We start from the raw sequence: 25,740 nt of genomic DNA, 5'->3' as shown, positions 1-25,740 counted from the left end.
GTTACTACAGACAAAGCCATCAACAGGGAAGAGAACACTTCTGAGTAAAGGAGGACCAAAAAAAGGGAAAGAGTTAATGGAGACATGCTCTTCTCACATATGTTTTGTATATCATCACACTTAGCCCCAGTTCATTCCCAGCATAGCTTATTCTACCAGCTATTGGGCCATGCAGATTTCCTGGCCAAGGGAAAAGGTGCATGCCTCCAGAAGAAGGTTAATGACAGATTTATGCATCTTGTTTTCTATTATTATATATTGGTGAAGAGTGAAACAAAACCCCATCACTTGATAGTCCTGAAATGACTCAGTGACCTTGGCAGGAGCCAGACTGGATTAACCACCTGGTATGGACTGTTAGACATGTGCTGTGGGCAGAAGCTCATTAGCATCAAGTATTTACACTCCTATTTGTAGCTGGTAGGCTGTAATTCAGGACCTTGTCAAATTAACAAGAGTGCCAGGTCGCACTCACCAGGGTATGGTTCAGAGTACTCTGTGTTGAGGGCTAGTTTTACAAGCCCCATTAGTGAAATTGGAAGGGACTCAACAGTAGAAGCGCCATTGGTCTACCTAGACTGGCAATTGCACCACAGCTCTGTAGAGGCACATAAGTAAATGCAAAAGTGAGCTCTTGATAAGCATTAATGAAAAAAGCACAGCTTGGTGGTCTATAGATTCACTCAACACTGCTTGGCCACTGCTTTCATTCTCATCCTACTTGATCCTGACTAAGCTGCTGTACGACTGACTTAGGACTCTTAATACTGAGTAGACATTAAATGACATTAAAGGAGATGAAGTAGTGAGACTTTGAATCCTCCAGATCTTAATTCCTATGCACCAGGATGTGTGCCCTCCAAGTGAGCAAGACAAAATGTGACACCAGACAACAGCAGGAACATGAGTAGATCTTATCACAGTCTAGTGGCACTGATGCTCCAAGCAGCCTAATAAGCCCCACAATACTTCCCCCCACTAAAATGATTTCTTCAATAAAACAGGGAGGAGACTCGGGCACATAACACATATGAAGCGTGAGGTGCGTCACACCCTCATTCTCTAAATTACCAGCTAGAGTGATACCATAGCCTGACAAAACAAAACCTACCTTTGGATGGCTTCATACAGAACTGTCAACCAGAAGTGTACTTCTAGACCCAGCTCTCTCTGCCACTAGCACTACACAGCTACAGACAGGAGACACCCACTACTGCTGTTTGTTACTGGGCAACAGCTGACAAAGGTTCAGTGTTGATTAGACATGCTCACAGAGAGAAATAAGAATCTAGGGCTATTTAATAAAGACAGTATCTTTAGTCCCAGAACTTCCTGAATCACAGCCTGATGAGATCAGTAAGCTTCCGTGGGGAACAAAATAAGTTGGCTCTTTTCTGATACTTTCTCTAAGCAGCCCCAGCCATTGTCAGAAATTACCTACTGCAGAGGATTCGCTGTTATTGTTCTTATGCCCTCAGAGTCAACTGAAGTTCACTGAGAAAATGTTCTGCTCCTCAGAACCTCATGTTAGCAGAGAAAAATACAAAACTCAAAAAAAAAATCTCAGACCTGGAAGGACACTGTGATGGTTAAAGTACCCAATCCATTTCCTACACTAATGAATTCGCTCAGAAGTTGATATTCTGCCTCTTGGGTCTATCCTGCTCCAAAACTGGCTGTGAAATGTTGTTGGCTGCACAGACTGACCCGAAGTTTACATCTGTGCCTATTACAGATAACCTCTGCAGACACAGAGAAAGCAGACAGGAGCATGGTTCACTTGTGGTGGAATTCACTCCCATCAGCTTCAGCACAGGAAAGCATTTGCTAACAGAGCAAACAGCTGAGGGGAGGAAAAGGCAACTTCTTGTGTTTGTCAAATGACAAGAATTGTCAACAATTGGTTAAAAAGCAATCAAAGAATCATATCCAACACAGGCATCAAACTCAAACCTCTACTGCTCAAGCCATTTAATTCACTTACTCCTCTCCCTGCCAGCCACCTGAAACATGTTTCTTCCTACTCTCAGCAGCAGCAGGACTCCTCAGCTAGGCTCCTCACCAAAGCTGCTCTTCTAGTAGCCTCTCTTCTCCTGGTCCCTATAAAATGTTCCCAGTAGGGAGCCCAGGAGGAACTGGAGCTGCTCCCTGACACATTCCCCTTGGAGCCTCTCCCTCAGCATACCAGCAGGAGGGCTGCCTGCAGTAACCCACATCCGCTGCTCTCCAGTGGAACGAGCACGCATCCCCCAGGAGCTCTGCAAGGCCAGCAAAGCTCTTGGCAGTGCAGTACCTGCGGGTGCTGCGCTGTCAGACAGCCAAGGAACAGTTTGTCACGAGGCAACCCCCACCCCCACATGCAATTTTTGTTCAGGGAATAAATCTGCAGGCATAGCATGCTAAGACTTCTGTTTCTTGGTGGCAAATTCCTTCCCGCCTACCACTCCCCTACTCTCTTCACACAGAGAAGTCTCCACACTGGACCTCCTCAACACTCTCTCTGTTACATGAATTTCCCAAAAAGGATCAGAGGAGGTGCCTTTTAATAGCTAAGCAGCCTTGAAAATGATATTGTTTTCCAAGAAGTTTTACGTGCCTTTCATAATCCCAGAAAGGATTTCTGTAGTTTCTTCCAGTTTCTCGTAATGCTGCAGTCACAGGGTTACACAGAAAAAGTGCCCAGGAGACAGACAACCTGCTAGATAAACTAGAAAGTGAGCATTCAGACCTACTACATCAAAGTTACTCAAAGGAAGACTGGACTCAGATTCAGCAGGTCATAAAACTTGAAAGGAACCAGGAAAGAAGCCACCTACAAACCTGGATTAGAGCTGCACCAGAAAGATAAGTGACCTAATAACAAAAAAGCCCCTCAGACCAAGTGACCTAATAAAGAAAAAAACCCTCAGACCAACAACAGTAATGCAGAACTTTGGATCCCTGGGCTATGAATTACTTGCTATCCTACCTGCTTCCAAAAAGGGGATCGATGTGCTCAAAAGAGAAGTAGGTCTAGGTATTCTTCTCTGCACTCAAAAGTCAGAGGTTTATGTTTCAAGCTACTGGGACTTGGTTTTCTTTCAAGGGGGAGGAGGAACTAGAAAAGAAATGGACAATTTTTTTTCCCCAATGTCCACTCTAAATCAACCACCAAACACACATGCTACTAAAACCAGACAATGCAAGACCAAGAGAGCCTGAAGAAGGTATCATCAAACTGAATCTGACAATGTTTTCAGGAAAAAAAAAAACACCTTTTAAAGTCCAGTTGACAATTATTTTAATAAGGAATGTAGGAATTTTCTCAAGGCTGCCATGTGATTAAGAAAATGACAGCTCAGAGCTGCTGCACAGTTATTGTGGCTTCTTTGCAACAGGTTATTAAGCTCTGATCTGTAGTATAAAAAAACAGTGGAAACAGATATAAATAAGATCAAAACATATGACTCAAAGTCCCCAGATAAGGACAACTCCAACTGAGAAACTGCTGCCCTCCAAAGCCATCCAGGCCACCAGGAAGACAGCTGTAGAATGGCTTGCAGAAAGTGGGCCAATCTTGAAATATTAGTATTACAACATGAGGTTTTCATGCTGAATTTTTGTAGCTCCAGCAAACATGGAGCTAGAAATAGAATGCTTTGGATTTAGGATCACACGTGCAGAGATCTGCCTGTGAAAAACACCAAGAGCAAGTGCCAGAGAGCATTTAAGCAGAGACCTAGAGAGACTGTCAAAAAGGAACAGAAAACAGGGGCGAAAAAAAAGAAAAAGAAAAAGCAGGTACACACACACACATTGACAAGAAAAAGATCAGTGGAGACAGTTCACCAGCTTCTTTCCAAAGATGATTCTGTGGCTCACTCAATGCCTGCTGCAGATTAGGAACCACAACACAAATCAATCCTGAAACAGGTAACACCTCACTCCCCTTTACTGCAATGGCCAACATTAGATTAGCTGGGAGTGAACTATTTCAAATGAAATCCCTCTTGGCTCTGAGCAAAGTCAGACAGGTCCTTTCCTAGGCCAGTACAAAAGGTACCTTAGACTCCCTTATATTAAATTTGAATGACTGAATTCAAGTTAAGCACTCGGTCTGCTTAACCTGTAGACAAGTGGATTCGACAGCTCTACTAAAAGTTTAAGGTCTGTTTTTAGAACAATAAAATCGCACCTATTTCAAAAGCTACTTAATTATTTATTTATTTGCAAGTAAACCATGCTTTTTAGAGGAGAAGCTTGTTTGTGGACTGCTTCAGGAATCATGTTTATTCACACTTTAGGAGATTAGACCAGCAAGGGGGTGGGAATGTGCTGAAGCTCTCTTAAAATTAAGTTTCTTGCCTGACAGCATGGAAGTGAAACAGATACTTATTTTGCAATTATAGTCAAAGAATGTTAACAATAGGCCCATCACCAAATCCTCCAGCTGTTCAGCCTAAGCACTAGAACAATTACAGAACTACCCATTTCATCTTCTGCAACAGTACAAGGATGCATATATCCTGCTGTGTTTGGATTTTAACCACCTCCTGGTAAGCCTCCATTCCACATTTAGGTTAAGGTTTTGCTTCTGCCCAAAATGTGAGTTTCAATACCTCACCTATCCAGCTAATTATCAAACTTTTTAGAAAAAACCCCATCCTCTCTCCTCAAATCAATTAAAAGTTTTACCTGGCAGCACTATCACATGAACTGCCTTTTGCACCCAACAGTGGTAGCAGGGGCCTGGGTATCAAAAAAGACACACTTATGAGTTTTGAAGCAAGCTGGCTGTGGCAGAAGATCAGTGTGATGGGAAGGGAATGATTAAAAACAGTAAGCTTATTTATTTCTAACACTCTACTGGAGAGTAACACGCAATTTGATTCTCACCCTTAATTTGTACATTCTCATGGGAATTTGGCAAGGTTGCTCTGAAGAAGAAAGTTGGAAGAGCTCTTGCAAAAGACACTGTGCTATGCCAGATCAAGCCAGCTATCAGTTATTTACATTCATTTCAAAGGACACAAAGGAAGCCACTTATTTCCACTATATCTGCACTTTTTAAAGAGAAACCAGTTAGGACAAAGCAGATCCTAACCCAGGGCTTGCCCATACAGACCAACCAGCATAGTGACTCTGGAGTAAACATTTAAGTATGCTCAAACAAGCCTGAATTAATTCCCAACTACAGAGACTATGCCAGGGCTCAGCATTGGCAGGAGGGAACACACACGTTAACAGCCATCCTCAACTTGTGCTACTGGGATGTTTCCTAGCACAGGCAAGAGACTGGCTACCAGGGAAAGGGATCTCTAGTCTGCACCTTCCAAGCCACCCAGGAGAATTTTTAAGAATCCTATTTTAAGCACCAGTTTCAGGAACTCTAAGGAGGAATTTGGCTTAGCCACTCTCGCAGGATTAAAGCGCTCACCTCATTCTCCCAGCTGTTAAATAAAAGGACTGTGCTAACACACAGGAGTGCATTCCATCCTTTCAGACCTGGGAACATAACTTACCAACATAACATGCATTTCTTCAGACACATTGCTGCATACAGAACTAGAACACACTCACAAGTCTCACTACAGGCTAAGAACCCTGTTGTGCTATCTGGAGTCTGAACGACAGGGACAGAGAGGAAAAAGAAGCGCCCTTCACTCACACATGCAGCAAAATCCACCTTAACCAGCCAACAGTTAAGTGACATCATTGAGTTTCCCACATCCAAGCTGCAGATCCTGCAGTGTAGAAACCAAAGCCAAGGGAGGCCCTCCCTCATCTCTCCTTCCACACCTCCAAAACCAAGTAAGACTTTCCCATCTCTACACACAGGCTGAAAGAGATAAGATAACCACCACTGCACTGGTCAGAAAAAAGCAGGAGTACATTCATCTTCTATACACAAAGATGAAATAAACATGAGGTAACCCTCCAAACCCCCACAACTGAGTTAAACAGGATGAAGAAGATCCAATGCCACGACACAAGAGCTTAGCCTGTGGACAAAACAGCAACTGAAAATTAAGTTGTAATTTAAACTTCTCTGGAAAGAACATTCACCAATTAACAAAGTTTTTTTTCAAGGTAATTTATGCAATTAATAAAAGGTGAGCTCAAATATTCCCCACTAGATTTCCCTTCTCAAGCAAATCATCCTCCAGGAACTGTGCTGCTCCATTGTACTTTGATCAGATCTCCCTGGGTACGAACCCAGGAGTCTGGTGGCACTCCAAATAGCCTTTTTCCAGCACAGAAGTCCACACATCCAAACTGTCTGAAATTTCACTTAACAACTGCTTTAAAAGCTCTGTCCTGCACAGGCCACAGAGCATTATTATTTGGCTTGCAGAGAGGAACAGATTTTAAAAAGAAAATGAAAAGATGTTTCTTCTTTACTCATAAGCAAGGATGTTTTTTCCTTACTCACAAGCAAGACCTTCTAACAAGAATTAAGTTGCATTTGTCAAGTCAGCACCACCTACACTTAAGAGAAAGGTGGAAAGCCTCAGTCCCATCCTGATGCGACTGATACATAAGCTACACCAAAGAGTTAGAAAGGGTCACATCTCTGCTGAGCCTGTGGTCCTGAAGCAGAGGGTAGCCTGGAGAAAAAGAGCTGTAACTCTGAAGCGCAGCACCAACAGGTGCTTTGGAATATATTTTAAGACATTGAAATGATTCAGGAGTTACAAGATCAAAGTGTCAGTCAAAGCAACTGGAACACGGCTGGCTGAGCCTATGAATGGAGCTAAAACGCCTTGTTTATCTCAGCACGTGTGTGCGCTGAGCCTGAAAGGCACCGAGCAGCCCACCCACTCCTCCCAGTCAGGCCAGCTGAAAAAGCACTGAGAAGACACAGCCAAGCAATGGGCGCGGATTCCCGTCAGCGGTTCTCACTATAACGGACAGATGAGTGGAAAAAGCAAGAAGGAAAACAACCTTGCTTGGCACCATGCCCACACACACATCCCAGTGCAGTGGGGGAAAAAAGGCTGGGGGCACATCCCAGCCATGGGTCAGCTTTCTGGCCCAGGGAACGAGCAGATCTGGCAGATGTCTAAATACTGGTCACTCACAGTCCAGAAAGCACCTTCCCATGAGCAGGAACCCGAGCCCCTGCTGGGGAGCTCCCTTGCTGCAAGCAGGTGGATGCTGAGCACCACCGAGCAGCACCTCCCCACCGCGCCCCCGCCGCAGGCACGAGCCCACCTTTCTTGAACTCCTCCAGCATGGCATCGAGCTTGGTGTCATTGAAGACGAAGTGCAGCGGGTGGTTGTAGAAGCGGGTGATGGTCTTGAGTGGCGTGCAGTCATCGGGGTCCACAAAAGCCAGGTCCTTAACGAAGAGCAAGTCCACGATGTTGGAGCGGTCACCCTCGAAAACAGGGATGCGGGTGTAACCGCTCTCCATGATCTCGGACATCGTGTTGAAGTCGAGCACAGCCTCGGCGGCGATCATAAAGCAGTCTCGGAGGGGAGTCATCACGTCCTCCACAGTCTTGGTGCGCAGTTCCAGGGCTCCTTGGATAATGTTGAGCTCCTCCTTGACTAGATCGTTATAAGGGTCGGTGACCCGCAGCATCTCCAACAACTTCTCACGGTTATAGACCGTGCCGATCTCCTGGCCCAGGACACAGTCCAGCAACTTGCTTACGGGATAGGAGGCCGGGAAGGTCATCATCATGAAAAACTTGGTGAGGAAGATGGTGTTGGCGCCCACGGCCAGGCCGTGCCGAGAGCAAATAGCCTGCGGCACGATCTCGCCGAAGATGACGATACCGATGGTGGAGACCACCACGGCCACCAGCCCAGAGCCGGCAATGTCGTCCAGCAGGATGGTAAGGGTGGTGTTCACCAGGACATTGCCCAGCAGGAGGGAGCACAGCAGGTAGTTGCCCTGACGCCGCACAGGCTCGATGCGCTTGGCGTAGTTCTTCTCTTTGTCCGTGCCACAGTTCTGCACGATGCGCAGTTCCATGGGGTCCAGGGCCATCAGGCCCAGGTTGAGGCCACTGAACATGCCCGAGAGGCACAGGAGGAGCGAGATGAAGATGACCTGCAGCCAGAAGGGCAGCAGGAACTTCTTCTCCTCGCCCACGATCATCTTGGTGTCCTCGCCGTCATGGTAGATCCAAGTGGTCTCACCCCAGGGTGGGGGTCCCGCCGGCCCCTCGGCACCCGCCAGCCCTCCGGGAGCCCCGGGCCCCAGGGCGGCGGCGGCGGGGGCCGAGACGGAGGTGCACAGGTAGTAGGACTTGCTCTTCTCCGTTTTGCGCAGGGGCTTGATCTCGATCTCGATGATGCCCGAGGTGCGGCGGTTGAGCACGATGTGCGGCAGAATGATGATGTCCGAGGTGCGGATGCCGCAGCGCTGCGGGGCCCCACCGCTGCCCGCCGACCCGCCGCCGCCCCCGCCACCGCCGCGCCCCGCCGGCCCCGCCGCCGCCCGCCCGCCCCGCCGCCGCTCGTGCTCCGTGAAAGCGATGCGCGACCACGTCTCGTTGTTGATGTTCTGCCCGTAGACCCGCAGCTTCACCCGCGTCCGTTCGCTCACCCGCAGCGCGCCCCCCTCCATGAAGGAGACGTCGTCCGTGTCCTCCAGCCGCAGGCCGATGATCACCGTCTCCTCCGCCGCCGGCGGGGGCACGACGGCGGCGGGCGGCGCGGCAGCGGCGGCGGCCGGGGGCCGCCGGCCCAGACAGCCGCCGAGCAGCAGCAAGAGCAACACCCGCGCCCCCCGGCCGCCCCCCGCCATGTTCCCACCGGGCAGCGCGGCCATCTTTAGTCAGGGCTCGGCGCCGCCGCGGCCCCGCATCACCGCGCAGCGCCTGCGGCGTGCCCCGGCGTCCCCGGCGGCGGCGGTGGCGGCGGGCGCGGCGGCGGCGGGCGAGGCACGGGCTCAGCTGCCCGCGGGACCCGACGGGCGGCGACTGCCGGGCCGGGCCGACCAGCGCCGCCTCTACCCGCGCCCGCCCCGCCCCGCCCCGCCCGCCGCTCGGGGGAGGGGCCTCTGCCGGGCGCCGCCAATCAGCGCCCGCCCGCTCGCCAATCAGCGCCAGGCCACGCCTCCTCTGTGTCCCGCCCCCTCCCCAGCCCTGGGGGCGCGTGACTCCGGTGTGTACGCCGGGCGCGAGGGGGCGGGGCCGGCCGTGCGGCCGTGGCCAATGACGGCGGCGCTCGGGGCCGAAGGGGGCGGAGCCCTAGGAGGGGCGCGACCAATGGGGGCGCGGTGCGGCCGGCGCGCGCTGCGCTCGGCAGAAGCGGCCCCGGGAGCGCCCGCGCCGGGCACAGGGCGGCCGAACGGCCCCGGCGATCCCGCTTCCCCCGCCGCTCCCGCCCGGCCCACGGCGACCGCCGCTCCCCTCGGCCCCACCGCGCCGCTCGCCCCCTTCAGTGGCCCGGGAGCGCCGCCCCGCGTCCGCGCGCCGCAGCGGTCGGCGGTCGCGCAGTGCCCCCTGGCGGTCCCGCCGCGCCTCGTAAGCCCGGCCCGACGGGGCGCACCCCGGTGCCTCCCGCCGGGATCTACTGCGGCGGAGACGGCTCTCAGCTGTGCCTGTTTTCCAGTCGGCCCCGAGCCGCCGCCGGTGCAGTACCGTGCGACGGTCAAGAAATCGAGCTGTCACAATGCGGCCCCCGGGCACCCTCCGCCCCGACATCTCCTCGGTTGTGTCGCGCCTGAGAGCGGAATTAACCATTAAATACCGAATAGGCCGGGTCGCCCTCCTCCCTCACCTCTGCTCTGCTCCGCCGCCCCGTGCCGCGGCGTGGGGTGAGCGGGGCCGGGGTTTGGAGCTCCCGTTGGGGACATCCAAAGCCGCCCCAGCTGTCCCGCCCTGCTCATCCTCAGTTCATGGATGCACGGAGGGCCGAGAGCCCCGATTCATGAAACCACATGCAAATTCCCTGCGCCATGTCCCACGGCCCTGGGAGCCCGGCTGTGTCCCAGGCCTCGGCTGCTGTGCCGCAATCCCAGCTGGGGCAACACACACCCCACGCCCGGGCATCACCGCTCCATGTCCATCACTTGAAGGAGCCAGGAAAGAGTTCAGCATCCTGGAGAGCCAGCAACAAACAGCCGTGGGAGCAACCAGGGTGGCTTGTGGTAGCTGACACCCTTTTGAAGCGGTAAAACACTCTCCCTGCTATTTAAGTGCTTGGAAAATGGAAGAATAAATTGTGCAGGGCAACCCAATAAGATGTGAAGAAGAGCAGAGTCCTCTGGGAGCTGTAGCCACAAATCTTTCCTGGTCCCAAACCTCATTCAGCTTATCCTGAGGGAGTTCTGCTCCCCTAAGGAGGTGACAGGTGTCCCTGAACCACAGGACACCCTGCTAACCACAGAGTTAGCAGGGACTCGGGAATCCCTTCCCTTTCCCCTCAGAGTGAATCAGACCATCACAACCTCTGGCTGCTGCCATCACAACACCCTCTCTGCCTGCAAGGGAGGACCCCAATGCTGCAGAGCTTCACGATAGGACAACAGGATTTGGGCCATCACTACAGTCACCAAAATATAGACTGGGGTGTTGGACAGATTATGCCAGGGCTCCTCACAAGGGATAGGGCTGCAGGACCTCCTCTTTTCATACACTGGGGCTAAAAACCCCAAGGCTGTGCATGCACAAATAAAGCCAAGAAAAGAGGACACCACCTCACCCGCAGCCTGGTGACGACCTCTAATGCTCCACATCAAAGTTAAGTTCTCTTAGCTGCTTCCTTCCTGACATGCTGAGAATTTGGGAAAAACACAGTGCAATGCAAATATAGTGGCATTTGAGCTGTGGCCTTTTTCTGTATGCACAGAGCAGGGATCTCGCTGTGGATGCAGCCCTTCCCAGGCAAGTTGAAAGGCCATGCCAGGGACTCATGTCTTTTTAATGAAGGGATTTGCAGGTAGGACTCCCCCCTCACCCCACCTGCTCTTCCCTTCCCACTGGGAAGGCTGTCTTTGATAGCAGGAGCTAATTGCTGCAAACCTCCCAGGATGAGCTGTTTGGGGACTTGGATGAAGCCTTTGTAAGTAATCTAGGAAGAGGGCTGGGGGTACGGTGTGTGTATTAAACAGCTCCTTCCTCCCAAGGTCATTCCACACAATTTTAGAACACTTTCCGGTGTCCTGAACACCTGGACCCTCCTCAGCCACTGCTACTGCTATGGCAGAACATCCTTGGCATTGGCCGGCTTCTTTTTGAACCCAAATTTTATTGGGTTTTGCTTCTTAACTTCCCCCATGCCACAGCAAGATGATGCTTAAATGGCAGAGATAGGAAATTTGGTCCCTCCTGTAAAATCAGTGTGAGGAGGGGTGGAAATGGTCCCTTATTTCTAAGTTTAGCTGTTCAGCAGCCCCCGGCCTTTCCCAAGCACCTTCTGTGGGCCAGGTCCTGTGGGATTCACGCTGGGCAGCAGGAATGCAGTCCATCACCTCCCACCACACCCTAAAAGCCCTCCTACCTTGCTCTTTGCCTGCTCTGGGATGCAGCTGGATGCGTTTCTGCTTTTCCAGAACTGCTGAATTTCCCTGCAAAGCTCTGCAGGTGAGATGCCTGCAGGGGACTCAGGGTTTTCCAACTAGATGGCGTCCAGGAAAAACAGAAACCTCAGTGGTGCTGCACAGGGAATGAGAGAGCAACCATCTCCTGGAACAGGCTGCAGGGCTGCAAGAGAGACAGAGACTGTCCCTGCCTGTGTGCCCAAGCCACACAGCCACTGTCAGCCCCACAGTGAGGGGACTCACAGGACAGGTCCTCACTGCAACCAGGCACAACCCACCCCACCAGCCCTGCCAGGGAAGCACAGCACCCATGGCCCTGTGGCAGCTACAAAACACACAACCTTTGAGCTCAGACATGTTTATTTGCTCTCTGTGGAAGACGTCACTGGGGCCATGTCCTCTTGCCCCACTGACTTTCAACAGGGGTGTGGGGACACCACTTGCCGCTCAGCAGCACCCTGAGGGACCACAGCTGCCACCAGAACAGCTGGCAGGACCTGGGGCTCTCAGCCGCTCCAGCAGCTGGAAGGGATCACAGATCTTCTCCTGAAGGACAGAGAAAAACCCAGGGCAGGATCAGGCCAGTGGGAACCAAGAGGCACCTGAGAAAGTGGCACTTGGCACTTCCTTAACTCTCATGGGGGGCAGCCTCTGAGTCACTCCAGCTGGGACTATGGCTCTGCTTTTATCTGAGAAATGCCTCCTGCTTGGACAGAGTCCTGAGAAAATCTCTCCTTCCTAAGCATGAGGCTGTATTTCAGGGATACGCAGCTGCAGGGTGTTATCTCCCTTTTATCTCCTGGCCCATCTACAGGCTGCAAGGACCACCAAGGAGAAGAGATAGGCTTCCAGCAGATAGAATGCTTTGTGCTGTAGGGTCAGGGTTGGCAGCCAGGGCCAAACTGCTCTTCCATCAGCAGCTGGGAGAGCAATGGGCAGGAAGAAACCGTGGGGATGGTCCATCATCTCCCTGGGGGAGACTGTGCACAGCAATCCCCTCAGGGGAAGGATGACTCCCCTTGGGAGACCTCAGAGAAGTCAGCGGTCAGCCTCACTAGCTCCCATGGACATGCTGGGGTGGTTAGAGCAGATTCCCCTTTGGAGGGCTCCAGCTTGGGTAGGGGCACAGTTTGTCCTGACTCAGGAACCAGGCACCACTCCTGGTGTCCCACAAGCTCCTGCCCATCCAGAAGGAGTCAGGTGTCTTGGTATCATGCGACAGCCCTTCTGATCCCCCACAGCAACTCTGATGGCATGGGACACCCATGTCCCAATTCCTTAACCCAGCCACAGAGCTGCCCTCTACCAACCTTCACTCCTTTGCTACAGCAGCCCTGCGGTGCTGCAGCGTTGGCTCCACCAGCTCGGATCAGGAACTTCTCCGCAAACCTGGAGCTCTGCAAGATCGCAGCCATCTCAGCATCCACGTCCACCACCTCTCCTTCCTGGGGGCAGAGGAATGGTCACAGGTCTGGGGTCCTGGATATGTGCCCCAGGGGACTCCAGCCACCCAGTCACATAATGGGGAGAGTGAAAGCAGGAGCTCATCATGGCCCAAAACCTGAAGAAAAACCCACAAAACCCAAACATCGGGCTTCAAACCATTCTGGGAAGCCACCATGGATGTCCTTCTTCTACCTTTACCACAAAGCAATGCATGCTTCTGCCTCCCTTTCCTGGACATTTGCACTCCCCTGGGCTTACACAGCCCCTTGGCTCCCCCTCCACCAAAGCTTGCCCCCCAGATCACAGAGGATGCTGCTGAGTAGCAGCTTCATCAGCTTTAAGTCTTCCCTACAGAGCCCCAGCATGTGTCCCCAAACCTTGAAGGTGAAGTTGGCATCAAACACCAGCTCTCGCTCGTGACCCACAATGCCGCCATTGTAGGTGGCCTGTCCTGGCCCGGTCCGGCTGCCACCCGGCACCTTGAACAGGCGGTAAGTCGCGGAAACAAAGCAGCAGTCACCTACAAGGGAGAGGTTGGTGGCTTGGGCACTGAACACCTGGGCTGGGATCCCAGCAGAGCTCCCCACAGCTGGCACTCCCTGGCTGGATCCTCACCGACAATGCCCTCCAGCTCCTTGTCGCCAATGGTGATGGGGCTGGCGGTGACCAGGCATGGGGGGCTGAACCCCACCTCCTCCGCAATGCTGTACAGGTCTCTCCAGTACAGGGCTCCTGCCAGGCATTCTCCTGGTACGAGACCACAGACATGGGGGATGGAGGCAAAGGTCCAGTCCCCCTATGCCACATCACCCCCATCCCACAGCCCTACACACCCCACAACACCCGGTGCTTCCGGATGGTCTCGCTCAGGCGCTGGCTGGCATAGACATCACTGAAGTACATCTCTCCCCCGGGCTGGAGGGCAACAAGGAGTGAAGGGAGGCCTCAAGAAGCAAAGAGACAAAAGGGGCAAGGAGAATTGGGAACCCCCTTGGGTCCTGCTTGGGACCCTCCACAGAAATGCCCTCCCCTGACCCCATCCCATATCTGCGCCTTGCCAGATCCCATTTGCTGCTTCTCAGTGGCACTTCAACAACAGGGCGACCCCAAGCCTGCTTTTCTGCCATGGGAATGAGCCCACCATCACCTTCAGCACACGGAAGGCCTCCTGCAGCACAGCCCTCTTGTCAGGGGCAAGGTTGATCACGCAGTTGGAGCTGTGGGGGAGGAGACCAAGGCTTATTTGCACCTTCTTGCACATGTAGCTGTGTGTCCCATTGCTTCATACAGCATTTGGAAACACCAATACGACCATGAAAAGGGCAGTTTATATTCCCAGACTCTAGCCCAGACTCTGGCTTAGGATTTCCCTTTTTCTAACATGTGCTTCTGAAGCAGTGACCCCTTGGGATGCAGACCCAGCCCACAGCCCTGGGAAGCAGCAGGACTAGGGGTGACTGCCCTGCATGGCACCTACATGACAATATCGTAACTCTCATCAGCCAGTCCAGCATCACCCAGCTTCTCCATGTAACCATGGAAGAACTCCACATTCGGCTTTTGATAGCCAAACTTATCCGTGTGGTAGGCAATGTGCTTCTTTGCCACCTCAACCTGGCAGGAGGAAGGGAATGATGTGGGGGGCTGCTGGAAGGATGACGGGGAGCCCCAGATCCGTGCCGTACTTGGCCCTCGGTCATATCTATCCCGGTGACGTGGCCCTGCTCTCCGACCAGCTGGCTCAGGAGGTAGCAGTCTCTGCCGCTGCCGCTGCCCAGGTCCAGAATCCGGCATGATGTCAGGCACTCAGGGATCACCAGACCGCAGCCGTAGTACCTGGGGGGATGCTGAGCTGAGCTGGGTGGAGGTGCCCCATGGCACGGCCAAGAAGGAGCTGCAGCCCATGGGGATGCGGCAGTGGAGGAGAGACCCTGGGGTTTACCTGGCCACCACCTCCTCATGGACGCGCTCCAGAGCATTTCTCACCACCTTGGAAACAGGCCTGGCTGAGGTGATGCATGCATTGGTTTTGAGGTCCTCTGACTTCTGCAGTTCTTTGCCATAGTAGTCCTGAGATGGGAAGGACAGAGGCCACTAAACTGTGCCAAGCTGAGCCCTGGTAGCTCCCTATGCTCTAAAACATGGGGGGCATGCCTGCACTCAGCCTGTACATGTGCACATGTCCTCTGGCACTGGCACTCTCATTTCCACCTAGCCAAAAACTACGGGAAGATCAGGCATCCCTTTGCCCTCATCCTCCCCAGCTCCCTTTGCTTACACACACTGATGGGTTTGTGCAGGACGGAATTTAATTCCCATTTTCAGTAACGTTGCAGGCTGCAGCCACCATTTCCCTGGCTGAGAAGGGTACAAAGAACAAGAGCAGGGAAATGTCAGGTTGCTCCAACCCCCACACCTGGCATTTTCATCTGGGCCCAGAAACAAGCTTAATCCTCTAATGGCAGCAGAGGCTCTAGCACAGCCCAGGCACGCACCCCAACCCAACTGCCCCATCCCTTCCCAGCTCCCATCCACTCCTCACCTGCACCTCCTGGTGGATCTGCTCTCCGATGGGAGTTGCCACTGCAACGGGAATGTGGGGCTGGTGGCTGACACCACAGAGATAGGCACCACACCAGCTCCTCCCAAGAATTCTGAATCCCCCTCTTTCCCCAGATTCCGCAGCACTTTTTGCTCTCCCCCAGCAGAACCCTGAGAATCCCCCCAAACTTGCGGTCTAATAGGACGCTCCAGAAGGCACCTGACAACATCCCTCCACCCCAAAAATCCAGTCCCAGCTGCCCTGGAGAGATTAGCCCCCAAAGCATCCCGGTGGGGTAAATCCCCCTCCCCTGCTTTGCAGAGCCCTTGGCCCCAAGGGCAGTCCCAGCATCGCCGGCAGAGGCCCAGAGCTGTCTTACTGCCTCCAGCCGCAGAGCCCCAGCCAGCCTCTGCCCAGCCCAGCCCACGCTCCTCCCCAGTATCCTGTGCTGTCCCGGCAGCCCACGCTGCCCGGCCTGGCTTCCGCCCTGGCAGCGGCTCCCGCCTGCCCAGGCTCCTGGCACACGGCCCCGCGGGACACGGGCACGGCGAGGCTGCCGGCCCCGCTCCCGTGCTGAGCACACTGCCGTCATTCACGGTTCTTGCTACACCCACACCCCCAAAACCTACCCTGCTGCCTGTTCCCCAACAGCTCTGCATGTCCACAGTGCAGCCCTGTCCCTGCTTGTCTCAAAGGCAGGGAGACGCAAATTTAATGCCACAGTATCCCGTGCTGTCCCACTCTCCTCCCCAGTATCCTGTGCTGTCCCGGCAGCCCATGCTGCCCGGCCTGGCTTCCGCCCTGCAGAGGACAGGACTTTGGAAGGGACAAGGCACCTGCAGCAAGGTCACACTGCCTCTGCAAAGCCCTCTGAGCTGAAGAAGAATGGGGGATCCTAGGGGGCAGAGACCCACCATCCCAAAGTCTCCCTAGTGCACAGGGACGGCTAGCAACAGAACCCAGGACAGACTGCTGCAGTTTGGTGGTGTACAGGACAGCTTTTATTCCCAGCAAGAGAGTAGCAGGGAAAACTCTCATTCCCAAAGTGCACCTGCAAAGCTGAGGTCAGAATGTCACCCAAGGCAAAAATACAGGCAGGGATGGTGAAATCTAGTCTGAGAAGGCTCTGCAACACAGGAGCCAGACTCCAGCAGCATTCCAACAGGAATGTGGCAGGCCCGTGTCAGCTCTCAGCCTGCCTGCTCCTATCAGCTTGTGAAAAGCACACTCAGGGAAACAAGTGCTTCCCGTGCACTCCAAGTGCTCCAGATAAGTGACTTACCAAAAACAAGACACAGTATTTATAGCTGGTCCTGGATGTGAACAGCTCACTAGTTTTCAACAGAGCAGTGTAGAACTAAGCACACCAGCTCCTGATGCTCTCTTGCCTGCTTCCCAGACGGGCCTTTGGATACCTTCCCAACCAGATACAAACACACACCACAGCCAAGGCTGCTTCATCAAAAGCTGGAGCAGCAGCCCAGGAGAAGGAATGCACTTGAAGGCCGAATGCAGCACATATGGGCTGGCAAAGGGATGATGTTCCAAACTCTGGCAGAGAGGAAAATAAGATAACCTCTGAGAAGGATGATGGCCAAACCACATCCAGCTAGGCCACTGGCAGATGTGTGTGCTTAGGTTCCTGGTTTCAGAAACTCTGTGCTGGGACTGGCACCTCAGCCTACACTGAAGCACCTCTCCCCTGCCCAGGCACTTGCAGCTCACGCTGATTAAAATGCCCTAAATAAACTGCATTCTGTGCCACCTCTGTGGCTAAATACAGACCAGTGGCTAACTCCAGGCACCTGCATTTAAATGCCATGCCTCAACCCTGCATTTGTTGCCAAGGGTGCTGGGGTGGGCTGAGCACTTCATGCTACATAGGAAGTAAGCAGACACAGGAATTATTGGGAAGAGCAAAGTTTCAGGGAAGTTTGTTTCAGCCAGGTGCAGGTGTGCAGGTGAGCATTCTGGAGCAGAGGTGTGGATGCAGGCACACGAGAGGGGGCCACGTGCCCAGAAGCACAGACTCTGCACATATCCCAGCTGACATCCAGCATCATCCAGACATAGTTCTGAGCCCCAGGGGCTGGAAGGTGGAGAACACTTCACTCCCTCAGTGCTGGTCCAGATTTCCTCGAGCTTCGGCTGCTCTTCATTTCAGCAAGTGACTCAGCTGGTCCTGAAGGTTTGACGAGCGCTCCACGCTGGGCACCAAGCAAGAGGAGAGTCATGGTGAGATCTGCTCCCAGACTGTGCTGTGCTGCCTGTGCCCAAGGCATCAGAACACCTCTAGAGCTGACACTACAGCAAAGAGAACCCCTGGGGTCCCCCAACCCCCCTTTGTGTCCCCACAAAGGAAACCTCACCACCCTCACCTCCTCTCACAAGTGACCTCACATGCTCTATCACATCAGCGGATAGGAAGGAATCAAAGGAAGCTTGGGTATGAATCCCATCTCTTCACTCAAATTCCCATCTCTTCACAATACTGACATGTTATCCTGCTGGGCCAGCATCTGCCTCAAAGGCAGCTGCAAAAACCTCTCCATTCTGCTTTCCCCCATCCAACTCCATCACCTTCCCCTTTCTACCCCCACACACGTGTTCCCCAGGTCCTCCCAGAACTCACTTCTTTTGAATTGCTTCTTGCCTATATGAGAACAGGAAAGACAAAAAGAGCATTAGAAAAACAAAATCTTAGTCACAGTTTATGTTATGTCAAACAAGAGCTCAAGAGGCCAAAACTCCAGGGTGTTTCTAGATTAAGTTCTGGGGGACAGAAGCAGCACTGGCTTCTCCTTCTTAGTCCCAGGTGCATCATACACACTCATGGGAGACACAGTGCATGGCACACAGGAGACAAAAATTTCAGCTCCCACCCCAAAACAGCCTGAAGAGGGCTGGAAAATTGCAGCTCCAAGGCCTGCTCAGCTTTGAAGAACTGCAAAAGAGGGATCAGTCTGAGCTGGCAGCTTCATGCAAAGTCTTTAAGGAGAACAGAGAAGGACTGAGGGATCCACTCAGCCCCCAAGAGAGAACGCCTACTTACTGGTGACCCTTACTTACTGGTACTGTAGATGAGTAGTTATTATGGCCATTTTTCTTAAACTCTGTGGAGAACAAAACAAAGAATGAATGCCTACAGAAATCACAGTGCAGCTGTCCTAATGCCCTAGGGGTTCCTCCAGCACAGCCACCACTCTGTTGCTGCACTGACTGCAAAACACCCCCGCTGGAATCTGTCAGCAGTGGCACACTTCCTTCTCCTTTCCCAGTGACAGGCAAGAGACATAAGTGCTTTATTTCAGCCCACAGTCCCTCAAGCTTTCTGTCAGAGAAGGCTCAGCTTAAGGGCTGGCTGGCCTGCAGGACACCAAGAGTCCAGCAGCACTGGGTCTAAGGAAGCATAAAATTATTCTGGCCACCAGCCCTGCTACCTGAAGTCATGTATTTGATTCCAGGGCTCCGGTAGCACGGCTGCAAACTGTTCTTACCACCCTCCTCTCCTCCCGTCCCTAGAAACACTGCTGCTCCACACAAGAACACAGCTTACATCTTCCGAGTGCAAGATGGCATCTTCTTGCATCACCATGTTTCTCGCAGCTTGACCCAGGAGCTACAAGACAAAGGTACAGACCAGACTGAGACGCTGCAGCTTTGCGTTTCCCGAGGCCCCCGTGACGGCTGGCAGGGTGACACTCGGGGTGACACCGTGCGGGGATCACCGCAGCGCCGCGACGGCACATCCATCGGGAGCGCCTGAGGCACCGCTCCCACCTGTCACCCTGGAAAGCTGGCGGTCACCCTCCCGCCTGCCACCGCCGGAGTCCCGAGGCGCTGCCCAGCCGTGCCCGCATTCCGCTCCCGCCGTCCCCGTCCCCGCCCCTGCCCGAACACAAGGATGTGTCCTCTCGTCGGACTACAGCTCCCAGCAGGCATTGCGCCGCCCTCCCCGCTCCCAGCTCCTCTCCGGCCCTGTAATCGGCCGCCGGCCGGTACCCGCCGCTCACCTCGGCGCTACGGGAGCCCTTCAGCACCTGCTTAGTGAGAGCGATCACGTCGGTGCCACAGCTCGTCACCTTCTCGGTCAGGAGCCCCTTCACCGAGTGGCCAAAGCGCGCCTGGGCATCCGCCGCGCCCCCCGCCGCCATCTTACCCCGCCCGCGCCCCGCCCCGCCTACCCCGGGAGCCGCTACGGCGAGCGCCGGGGGCCTGAAGGCTCGGGAAGGCGCAGAGTCCGCGGTTGTCGGGGATACTGCTGGGAGGGGCCTCAGTTCCCAAAGGACTCCCCCGGGACACCTCATCGCCTCGGGCACGGACACCCACAGGCTGCCCAGCACTGACAAGCACAGATCAAGGCTGACCAGCGCTGACCAGGGTTTCTCAGCCCTGGCCAGTACTTGCCTGTATTGACCAGGGTTGACCAATGGTACCAGAGGCTGACCGGCGCTCACCAGCACTGCCGAGCGCTGCCCAGCAGTGTCCAGTGCTATCCGTGTCTCCCCAGCATTGACAAGAGCTGATGATGAGGGATGCTCCGCGCTTATCAAAATTTCTAGTGCTGCCCATTCCCTCCCGGATCTGTCGAGGCTGCGGATGGATTCCAGTGCCCCGCCAGACCCCCCAGCTGTGCTCACGGCACCCAGGACAGACCTCGAGCTGTCCCCACACCCCTGGCCCACCACAGGGCCCTGGGGATGGAACCCCAAGGACGGATCCGACCCTGGGCATCCCTGGCCCCCAGCGCGCTGGAAGCGGCTCCCCCATGGCCACCCAGGGCGGCCGTGGCCCCGCTGCCCTCGCCCCCCGCCATGCGCCCACAGCTGCAGAGCTGGCCGCGGGCCCAGCGCTCGGCTCCCCCCTCCTCGTCCCCCCGATAAGGAGCCGAGCCCGCCTCAGAGTCAAGGAGACGACCCCGCAGCCGCTATAAGGGCCCCCCGCGCGCCGCAGCCGCGCAGCCGGCCCCGCCATGGCGCTGCTGGGCGCCCTGCTGCTGGCCCTGGCCCTGCTCTGCACCTGGCGCCTGGCGCGACGCAGGGACACCCCGGCGATGGCCACGGCGACAGGTCTGGGGCGCCCACGGAGCCTGCCCGCCCTGCCGCTGGTGGGGAGCCTGCTGCAGCTGGCCGGGCACCCCCAGCTCCACCTGCGGCTGTGGCGCCTGCAGGGCCACTACGGCAGCCTGTACGCCCTCTGGATGGGCTCCCACTACGTGGTGGTGGTGAACAGCTATCGGCACGCCAGGGAGGTGCTGCTGAAGAAGGGCAAAGACTTCGCCGGACGGCCCCGCACCGTGAGTCGGCAGCAGGTCCTGGGGACCTTTTCCCACTGTGGCGTGGGGTGAGGAGGGGGACGATCCCAAGGAAGGCACTGGCACGCAGCAGGGTCCGTGCCCCCTCCCCATCCTGCCTCCAGCAAGCCGGGGGCAGGGCGGCCGCTCCATACCCTGCTCCCCAGGGCGAGCCCTGTCATCCTCCATCCCAAGGGTGCCTGTTTTTCTTGCCGCTGGCTGCATCCCTGGGCACGAGGATGTGGGTTCAGGTACTACCAGGCTCCCTGTGCCCCATGACTTCCCTGGGCATCCTAGAGCCCTAACCTTCGCATCCGTCCCCGAATCTCTTTATCAGTCCTTGGCAGGGAGAAAGCAAACCTCATGTCCTGTGTTTTGCCTGCCTGCATTAACCTCTAGCCGCCCGCACCATTTCTGGGATGGGGTGAGATCATCATCCCTCCCTCGCGGAGCTGCCCTGCAGCAGGATGACTCTGGGACTGCTTGTCCCTCAGGTGACCACGGACCTGCTGTCGCGGGGGGGCAAGGACATCGCCTTCGCCAGCTACGGACCCCTCTGGAAGTTCCAGCGCAAGCTGGTGCACACTGCCCTCTCCATGTTCGGGGAGGGCTCGCTCGCCCTCGAGAGGATCAGTAAGTGCCTCCCTCCAGCCCCAGGCTCCCTCCCAGCTCTGGCTCCCTCCCCCGCTGTACTTCTTAAATGCCCTGATTCCCTGGGAATGAAGGAAGGACAGTGGCTCAGCCCGTGTCCCTCTCTTTACATCCCCTGTACTTTACCAATACTTCTCCATGTGTTTTCTACCCTGAACTTTAGTTCCCCTCGCTCACAGATGGGGAGACCGAGGCATGGAGCCAGCTCCCCATGCCACCCAGGACATCCTTGCACATCTCCATTCTCTCTGCTCCTCCCCAGCACCCAGCATTGTCCCTTCTGCCCGTCCCAGCCCCTCAGAGCCCACCCCTCTCTGGGGGGTGCCCTCTGTAGGCTGCACACCCTGTATGAGCAGGGGACCCAGCTGCCCCTTTCACCCCCTTGGCTTCATCATCACTCCCTCATCACCCCCTGGCCTGGCTCTCCTCCACCCCAGTCTGCCGGGAGGCTGCATCCCTGTGCGAGACGCTGAGCGCTGCGCAGGACACGGCCCTGGACATGGCCCCCGAGCTCACACGGGCCGTCACCAACGTGGTCTGCTCCCTCTGCTTCAACTCCTCGTACCGCCGTGGGGACCCCGAGTTCGAGGCCATGCTGGAGTACAGCCAGGGTATTGTGGACACCGTGGCCAAGGAGAGCTTGGTGGACATCTTCCCCTGGCTCCAGGTGAGCAGGAACATGGGCACTGCCCATTCCTCCCACCTCAGATGAGAGGAAGGAGCTGGGATGTGTCCTGTAGGAGCCCCACTCAGTTAGGAGCGTCCCTGTCCCAGTGACCCACTGCTGGGCACTATCCCTGTCCCAGTGAGCCAGTACACTGGTGGGTATAGAGTGACTGCCTGGGGGCCTGCAGGGGCTGGACTAGGCTGAGCTGCAGACTCTTGTAATGTGCTTTTCTCTCTCAGATATTTCCCAACAAGGACCTCACGCTGCTGAAGAAATGCCTCCAGGTCCGGGACCAGCTGCTCCAGCAGAAATTCACTGAACACAAGGTGCCAGCAGGGCTAGGACAGGATGATGCTGGAGCTGGGGTGTGGGCACTGTGCCCAGGACAGCCTGGCTCATGCATGTCCCTCGGCAGGAAGCTTTCTGCGGAGACACTGTGAAGGACCTCATGGATGCCCTCCTGCAAGTGAGGCTCAGTGCTGGGAACAGCAGCCCTCTGGAGCCAGGGCTGGAGCTGACTGATGACCACCTCCTCATGACGGTGGGGGACATCTTTGGGGCCGGTGTGGAGACCACCACGACTGTGCTCAAATGGGCTGTGCTCTACCTGCTCCACTACCCTGAGGTAGGGTCTGCACCCTACAGCACGGGCTTGGGTTCCCCCCAGCACCAGGGACATCATGGGGAGTTTCAGGGAAGGCAGGTGCCAGAAGAGAAGTCAGGCTCTGCAGATAAGCAGGATCAGGCTGTGGGCACTTCTGCCCCACACAAGCTGACAGGATATGCTGATGATGCTGGATGTACTCCACTGTGCACAGGGCACCTTGTTCCCTGGGCTCCCACAATGGTCTTTGCTTTCCTCCCAGATCCAGAGGAAGATCCAGGAGGAAATGGACCACAAGATCGGCCTGGTGCGTCACCCCCACCTCAGCGACCGCCCACTGCTGCCCTACCTGGAGGCCACCATCAGTGAGGTGCTGCGCATCCGGCCCGTGTCCCCCCTGCTCATCCCGCACGTGTCCCTTGCTGACACCAGGTGAGACCCCCTGGGGCCCATCCAGGTCATGGGCAGAGACTGTGGGGAGGGAGCGACTGCCTCACTCTGTGTCCGCTTTGCAGCATTGGGGAATACTCCATCCCCAAGGGTGCCAGGGTCATCATCAACCTCTGGTCTGTGCACCACGATGAGAAGGAGTGGGACAAGCCTGAGGAGTTCAATCCTGGTGGGTTGTGTGATCCTCATCCCCTCCTGGACCAGGGGACGGCCGGGTGGGTGCAGCAGGAGAGGTGGAGCCCTGGGAGAGGCTTGGTGCTGGGAGGTTGGATCCTGCTCCTGCCTAGGGCATTCACACCTCTTGCTCCTGCAGCTCCCAGGAGGGACACACATGATGAGCTCGGGCGGGTCTCAGGCAGAAGGGTCAGCCTGCTGATGCCAGTGGTGCCCTCTCCTTGCAGGCCGCTTCCTGGATGAGCGGGGCCAGCACATCCATTCGCCCTCACCCAGCTACCTCCCCTTTGGAGCTGGGATCCGTGTCTGCCTGGGAAAAGTCCTGGCCAAGATGGAGCTCTTCCTCTTCCTGGCCTGGGTACTGCAGAGGTTCACACTGGAGTGCCCTGAGGACCAGCCCCTGCCCTCACTGGAGGGCAAGTTTGGTGTCGTGCTGCAGGTGCAGAAGTTTCAGGTGAAGGCCAGGCTGAGGGAGGCCTGGAGAGTGGCTTCATGATGGGGAGGAGCCCTGGATCCCAGGCAGGGGGGCTGGGGGGTCGGACCACAGAGGCTGCCCCATGGATGGGGCGTTATCCAGATAAAGCTATTCCCAACACAGCATGGCTGCAGGTATTTTTTGGGCAGGAGATGGAGGACAGGGTTAAGTGTGAGATATGTGGTGGCCCCACAAGTTGCTGCGAGCACTGGGCTCAGCTGGGAGGCTGTGGCCTCTCTGCAGCAGCGTGGCAGCTCCTGCCTGCTCACTATCCTGAGCACTCACTGTCTGGCTGGATTTTGGCCATTTCTCCAGCAGCAGCAGCAGCAGCAGCAGCACAACCTTCCCGTAACGCAAGGGGCCGTGTTTGCTTTGCTTTTGCCAAAAACTACTGTGCCATGGAGGGCAGCGTGTAATTAGGTTTCTGGTTCTCTATTACTTGACCTCTTAATATTTAACTAAATAGCTGCACAGCTATGGCTCAGGGCCCCTGGAGGGAAAGCGGCCAAGGCAGAGGGGAAAGCCCCACAGAGCCCCAGCACAATGTGACACCCCAGCCCTGCATGCCCCCTCATTTTCCCCCTGCCCTCTCTCTTGCCAGCAGGCAGGAAAACAGACATAAACTTCCCCACCACTGGACCTCCTGCTCAGTGTGTATGAGTTCTTTCAAACCCCCAGCACTCGGCTTTCACGCAGCCCCTTCAACACCAGCATCCAATGCCAAATGGGTCCTGTCAGCCTGTGGCACGAGGGTGATGAGGAAGGCAATGCATTTGCAGCCTGACACAGCACTGGGAGCATCCTCCCTCCTCCCAGTCCATTTTCCTGGGGGCTCAGGGTGGTAGGGAGGAGGTGGAGAAGAACTGCCATGCACATACCTGTCCCAAGGGCAATCCTCGGGCTGATTTGAGCAGCTGACCCACCAGAAGCTGGGCAGAGGGAGCACAGCAGGAGCCCAGTCCCACTGCTGCTGCACAGAGTATCTGATGGCTTCTAAGGGCTGAGCTCCACATACCCTCCTGCTTTCCTGCCTGTTTCCATCACACCAGGGGTGGTGCCCCTGGGTTTCCAATCCCTCTGCTTCTGCTACACTGTATGGGTGAAGGGGGACGGGACTCAGAACGGGCTTCGAGAAAACTTGGCTAAACATGATGCCCTGGGCTTCCCTGGAGATTGGCACCTCCATGCCAGCCTTGTCCTTCTCCTGCCCCAAATCCCGTCACTGGCAGCACACACTGGCAGGGAGGCTCCACTCCAGTCTCCTGTAACAGTGTGATGCCTCCAGGAGCATCAATAGGACCTCCAGCACATTTGTACCCCTTTGCCAAGGCATTTCATTTTGCTCTTGGAAAGGGAAAAGATTTCCTCCTTGCCAGAATCAACAAGGGGCTGACACCTTGCTGTTTGCCAATGCACCCACACTAGTGTTAAATGCACCTTGGGGCAGAAATGGGAACCTTTGAACCAGGGATGTTTCTAACCTGGAGAATGCCTCCAGCCACAGCCTCTTGCAATCCACCCTTCCCATTTGCCAGGGCAGGCATGTGCTGTCCTAGGCTGGGAGACCAGCACGTGCTGCAAATCCCAGCAGCCCAAGCTGGGCCCTGCTTCAGGTGTCTTGCCCCCTACCCAGCCCACCTCCTCCCCACCAGGAGAAGATGCTGCTGGGGAAATTCAGAGCCCAGAACCAGCTGCCTGGCACTTTGTGAGCTGGTAAACAGCCCCTGGCTGCTCCCTGCTCTGGGAGTGGGAAGAGGCACTGCTGAATCACCCGGCTGGTATTTCTATCCTGACAGCTGCTCTGGGGCTGTGCTGCTGCACCCAAACCCCTGGCTCCACAAGAAAGCTTCACCTGGGCCATTGGCTCAAGCTCCCCGAGGCAAAGGGGGTCTGTGAGGGAGGAACTGGTGACAATGGAAAGAATGAAGGTTTTTCATTCCCACACTGTTTCTTGGGTAC

At 55.4% G+C, this 25,740-nt stretch overlaps 4 protein-coding genes across 5 annotated transcripts in view; 1 reads left to right on the top strand and 3 right to left on the bottom strand.

The window, feature by feature from the left end:
• Window positions 1–8,764, bottom strand: part of CNNM2 (cyclin and CBS domain divalent metal cation transport mediator 2) — a gene marked incomplete at its 5' end in the record, with an annotated part of 115,772 nt that extends 107,008 nt beyond the window's left edge. Inside the window, one exon of the mRNA XM_084210305.1 lies at window positions 7,195–8,764. Within this exon, the coding sequence (XP_084066431.1) occupies window positions 7,195–8,764 (1,570 nt within the window). The remainder of the gene's footprint in view (window positions 1–7,194) is intronic.
• A 3,144-nt stretch (window positions 8,765–11,908) lies between these two features.
• Window positions 11,909–15,858, bottom strand: AS3MT (arsenite methyltransferase). Its single transcript, XM_084210263.1, has 11 exons — window positions 15,847–15,858; window positions 15,468–15,508; window positions 14,868–14,995; window positions 14,611–14,761; window positions 14,403–14,539; window positions 14,073–14,142; window positions 13,759–13,840; window positions 13,541–13,672; window positions 13,303–13,445; window positions 12,790–12,924; window positions 11,909–12,025 (listed from the first exon to the last, which is right to left on the bottom strand). Coding segments are annotated over exons 1-11 (1,119 nt in total). The 5' UTR covers window positions 15,848–15,858; the 3' UTR covers window positions 11,909–11,926.
• A 597-nt stretch (window positions 15,859–16,455) lies between these two features.
• On the bottom strand, window positions 16,456–19,621 carry BORCS7 (BLOC-1 related complex subunit 7; the record flags this gene model as incomplete). 2 transcript variants are annotated; one of them, XM_084210844.1, is made up of 5 exons in its annotated part: window positions 16,456–17,674; window positions 18,100–18,120; window positions 18,537–18,580; window positions 19,024–19,086; window positions 19,481–19,621. In XM_084210844.1, 5 exons carry the CDS (start codon window positions 19,619–19,621, stop codon window positions 17,623–17,625), a joined length of 321 nt encoding a protein of 106 aa, XP_084066970.1. In that variant the 3' UTR covers window positions 16,456–17,622. The 2 variants fall into 2 exon arrangements, with proteins under 2 accessions (XP_084066970.1, XP_084066971.1); XM_084210845.1 differs by lacking the exons at window positions 16,456–17,674; window positions 18,100–18,120 and adding an exon at window positions 18,213–18,411.
• Window positions 19,622–20,439: 818 nt separating this feature from the next.
• On the top strand, window positions 20,440–23,802 carry CYP17A1 (cytochrome P450 family 17 subfamily A member 1; the record flags this gene model as incomplete). The annotated part of the gene is made up of 8 exons (XM_084210015.1): window positions 20,440–20,763; window positions 21,255–21,393; window positions 21,849–22,078; window positions 22,318–22,404; window positions 22,494–22,703; window positions 22,945–23,114; window positions 23,198–23,301; window positions 23,534–23,802. The coding sequence occupies 8 exons, from the start codon at window positions 20,440–20,442 to the stop codon at window positions 23,800–23,802; spliced, it is 1,533 nt and encodes a 510-aa protein (XP_084066141.1).
• Between the last annotated feature and the right edge of the window lie 1,938 nt (window positions 23,803–25,740).

The sequence above is a fragment of the Fringilla coelebs genome, assembly GCF_963513975.1.
Source record: "Fringilla coelebs genome assembly, chromosome: 8".
NCBI lineage: Eukaryota > Metazoa > Chordata > Aves > Passeriformes > Fringillidae > Fringilla > Fringilla coelebs.
The sequence above is the reverse complement of the archived record's forward strand: the minus strand, read 5'-3'. Positions and strand labels throughout refer to the sequence as shown.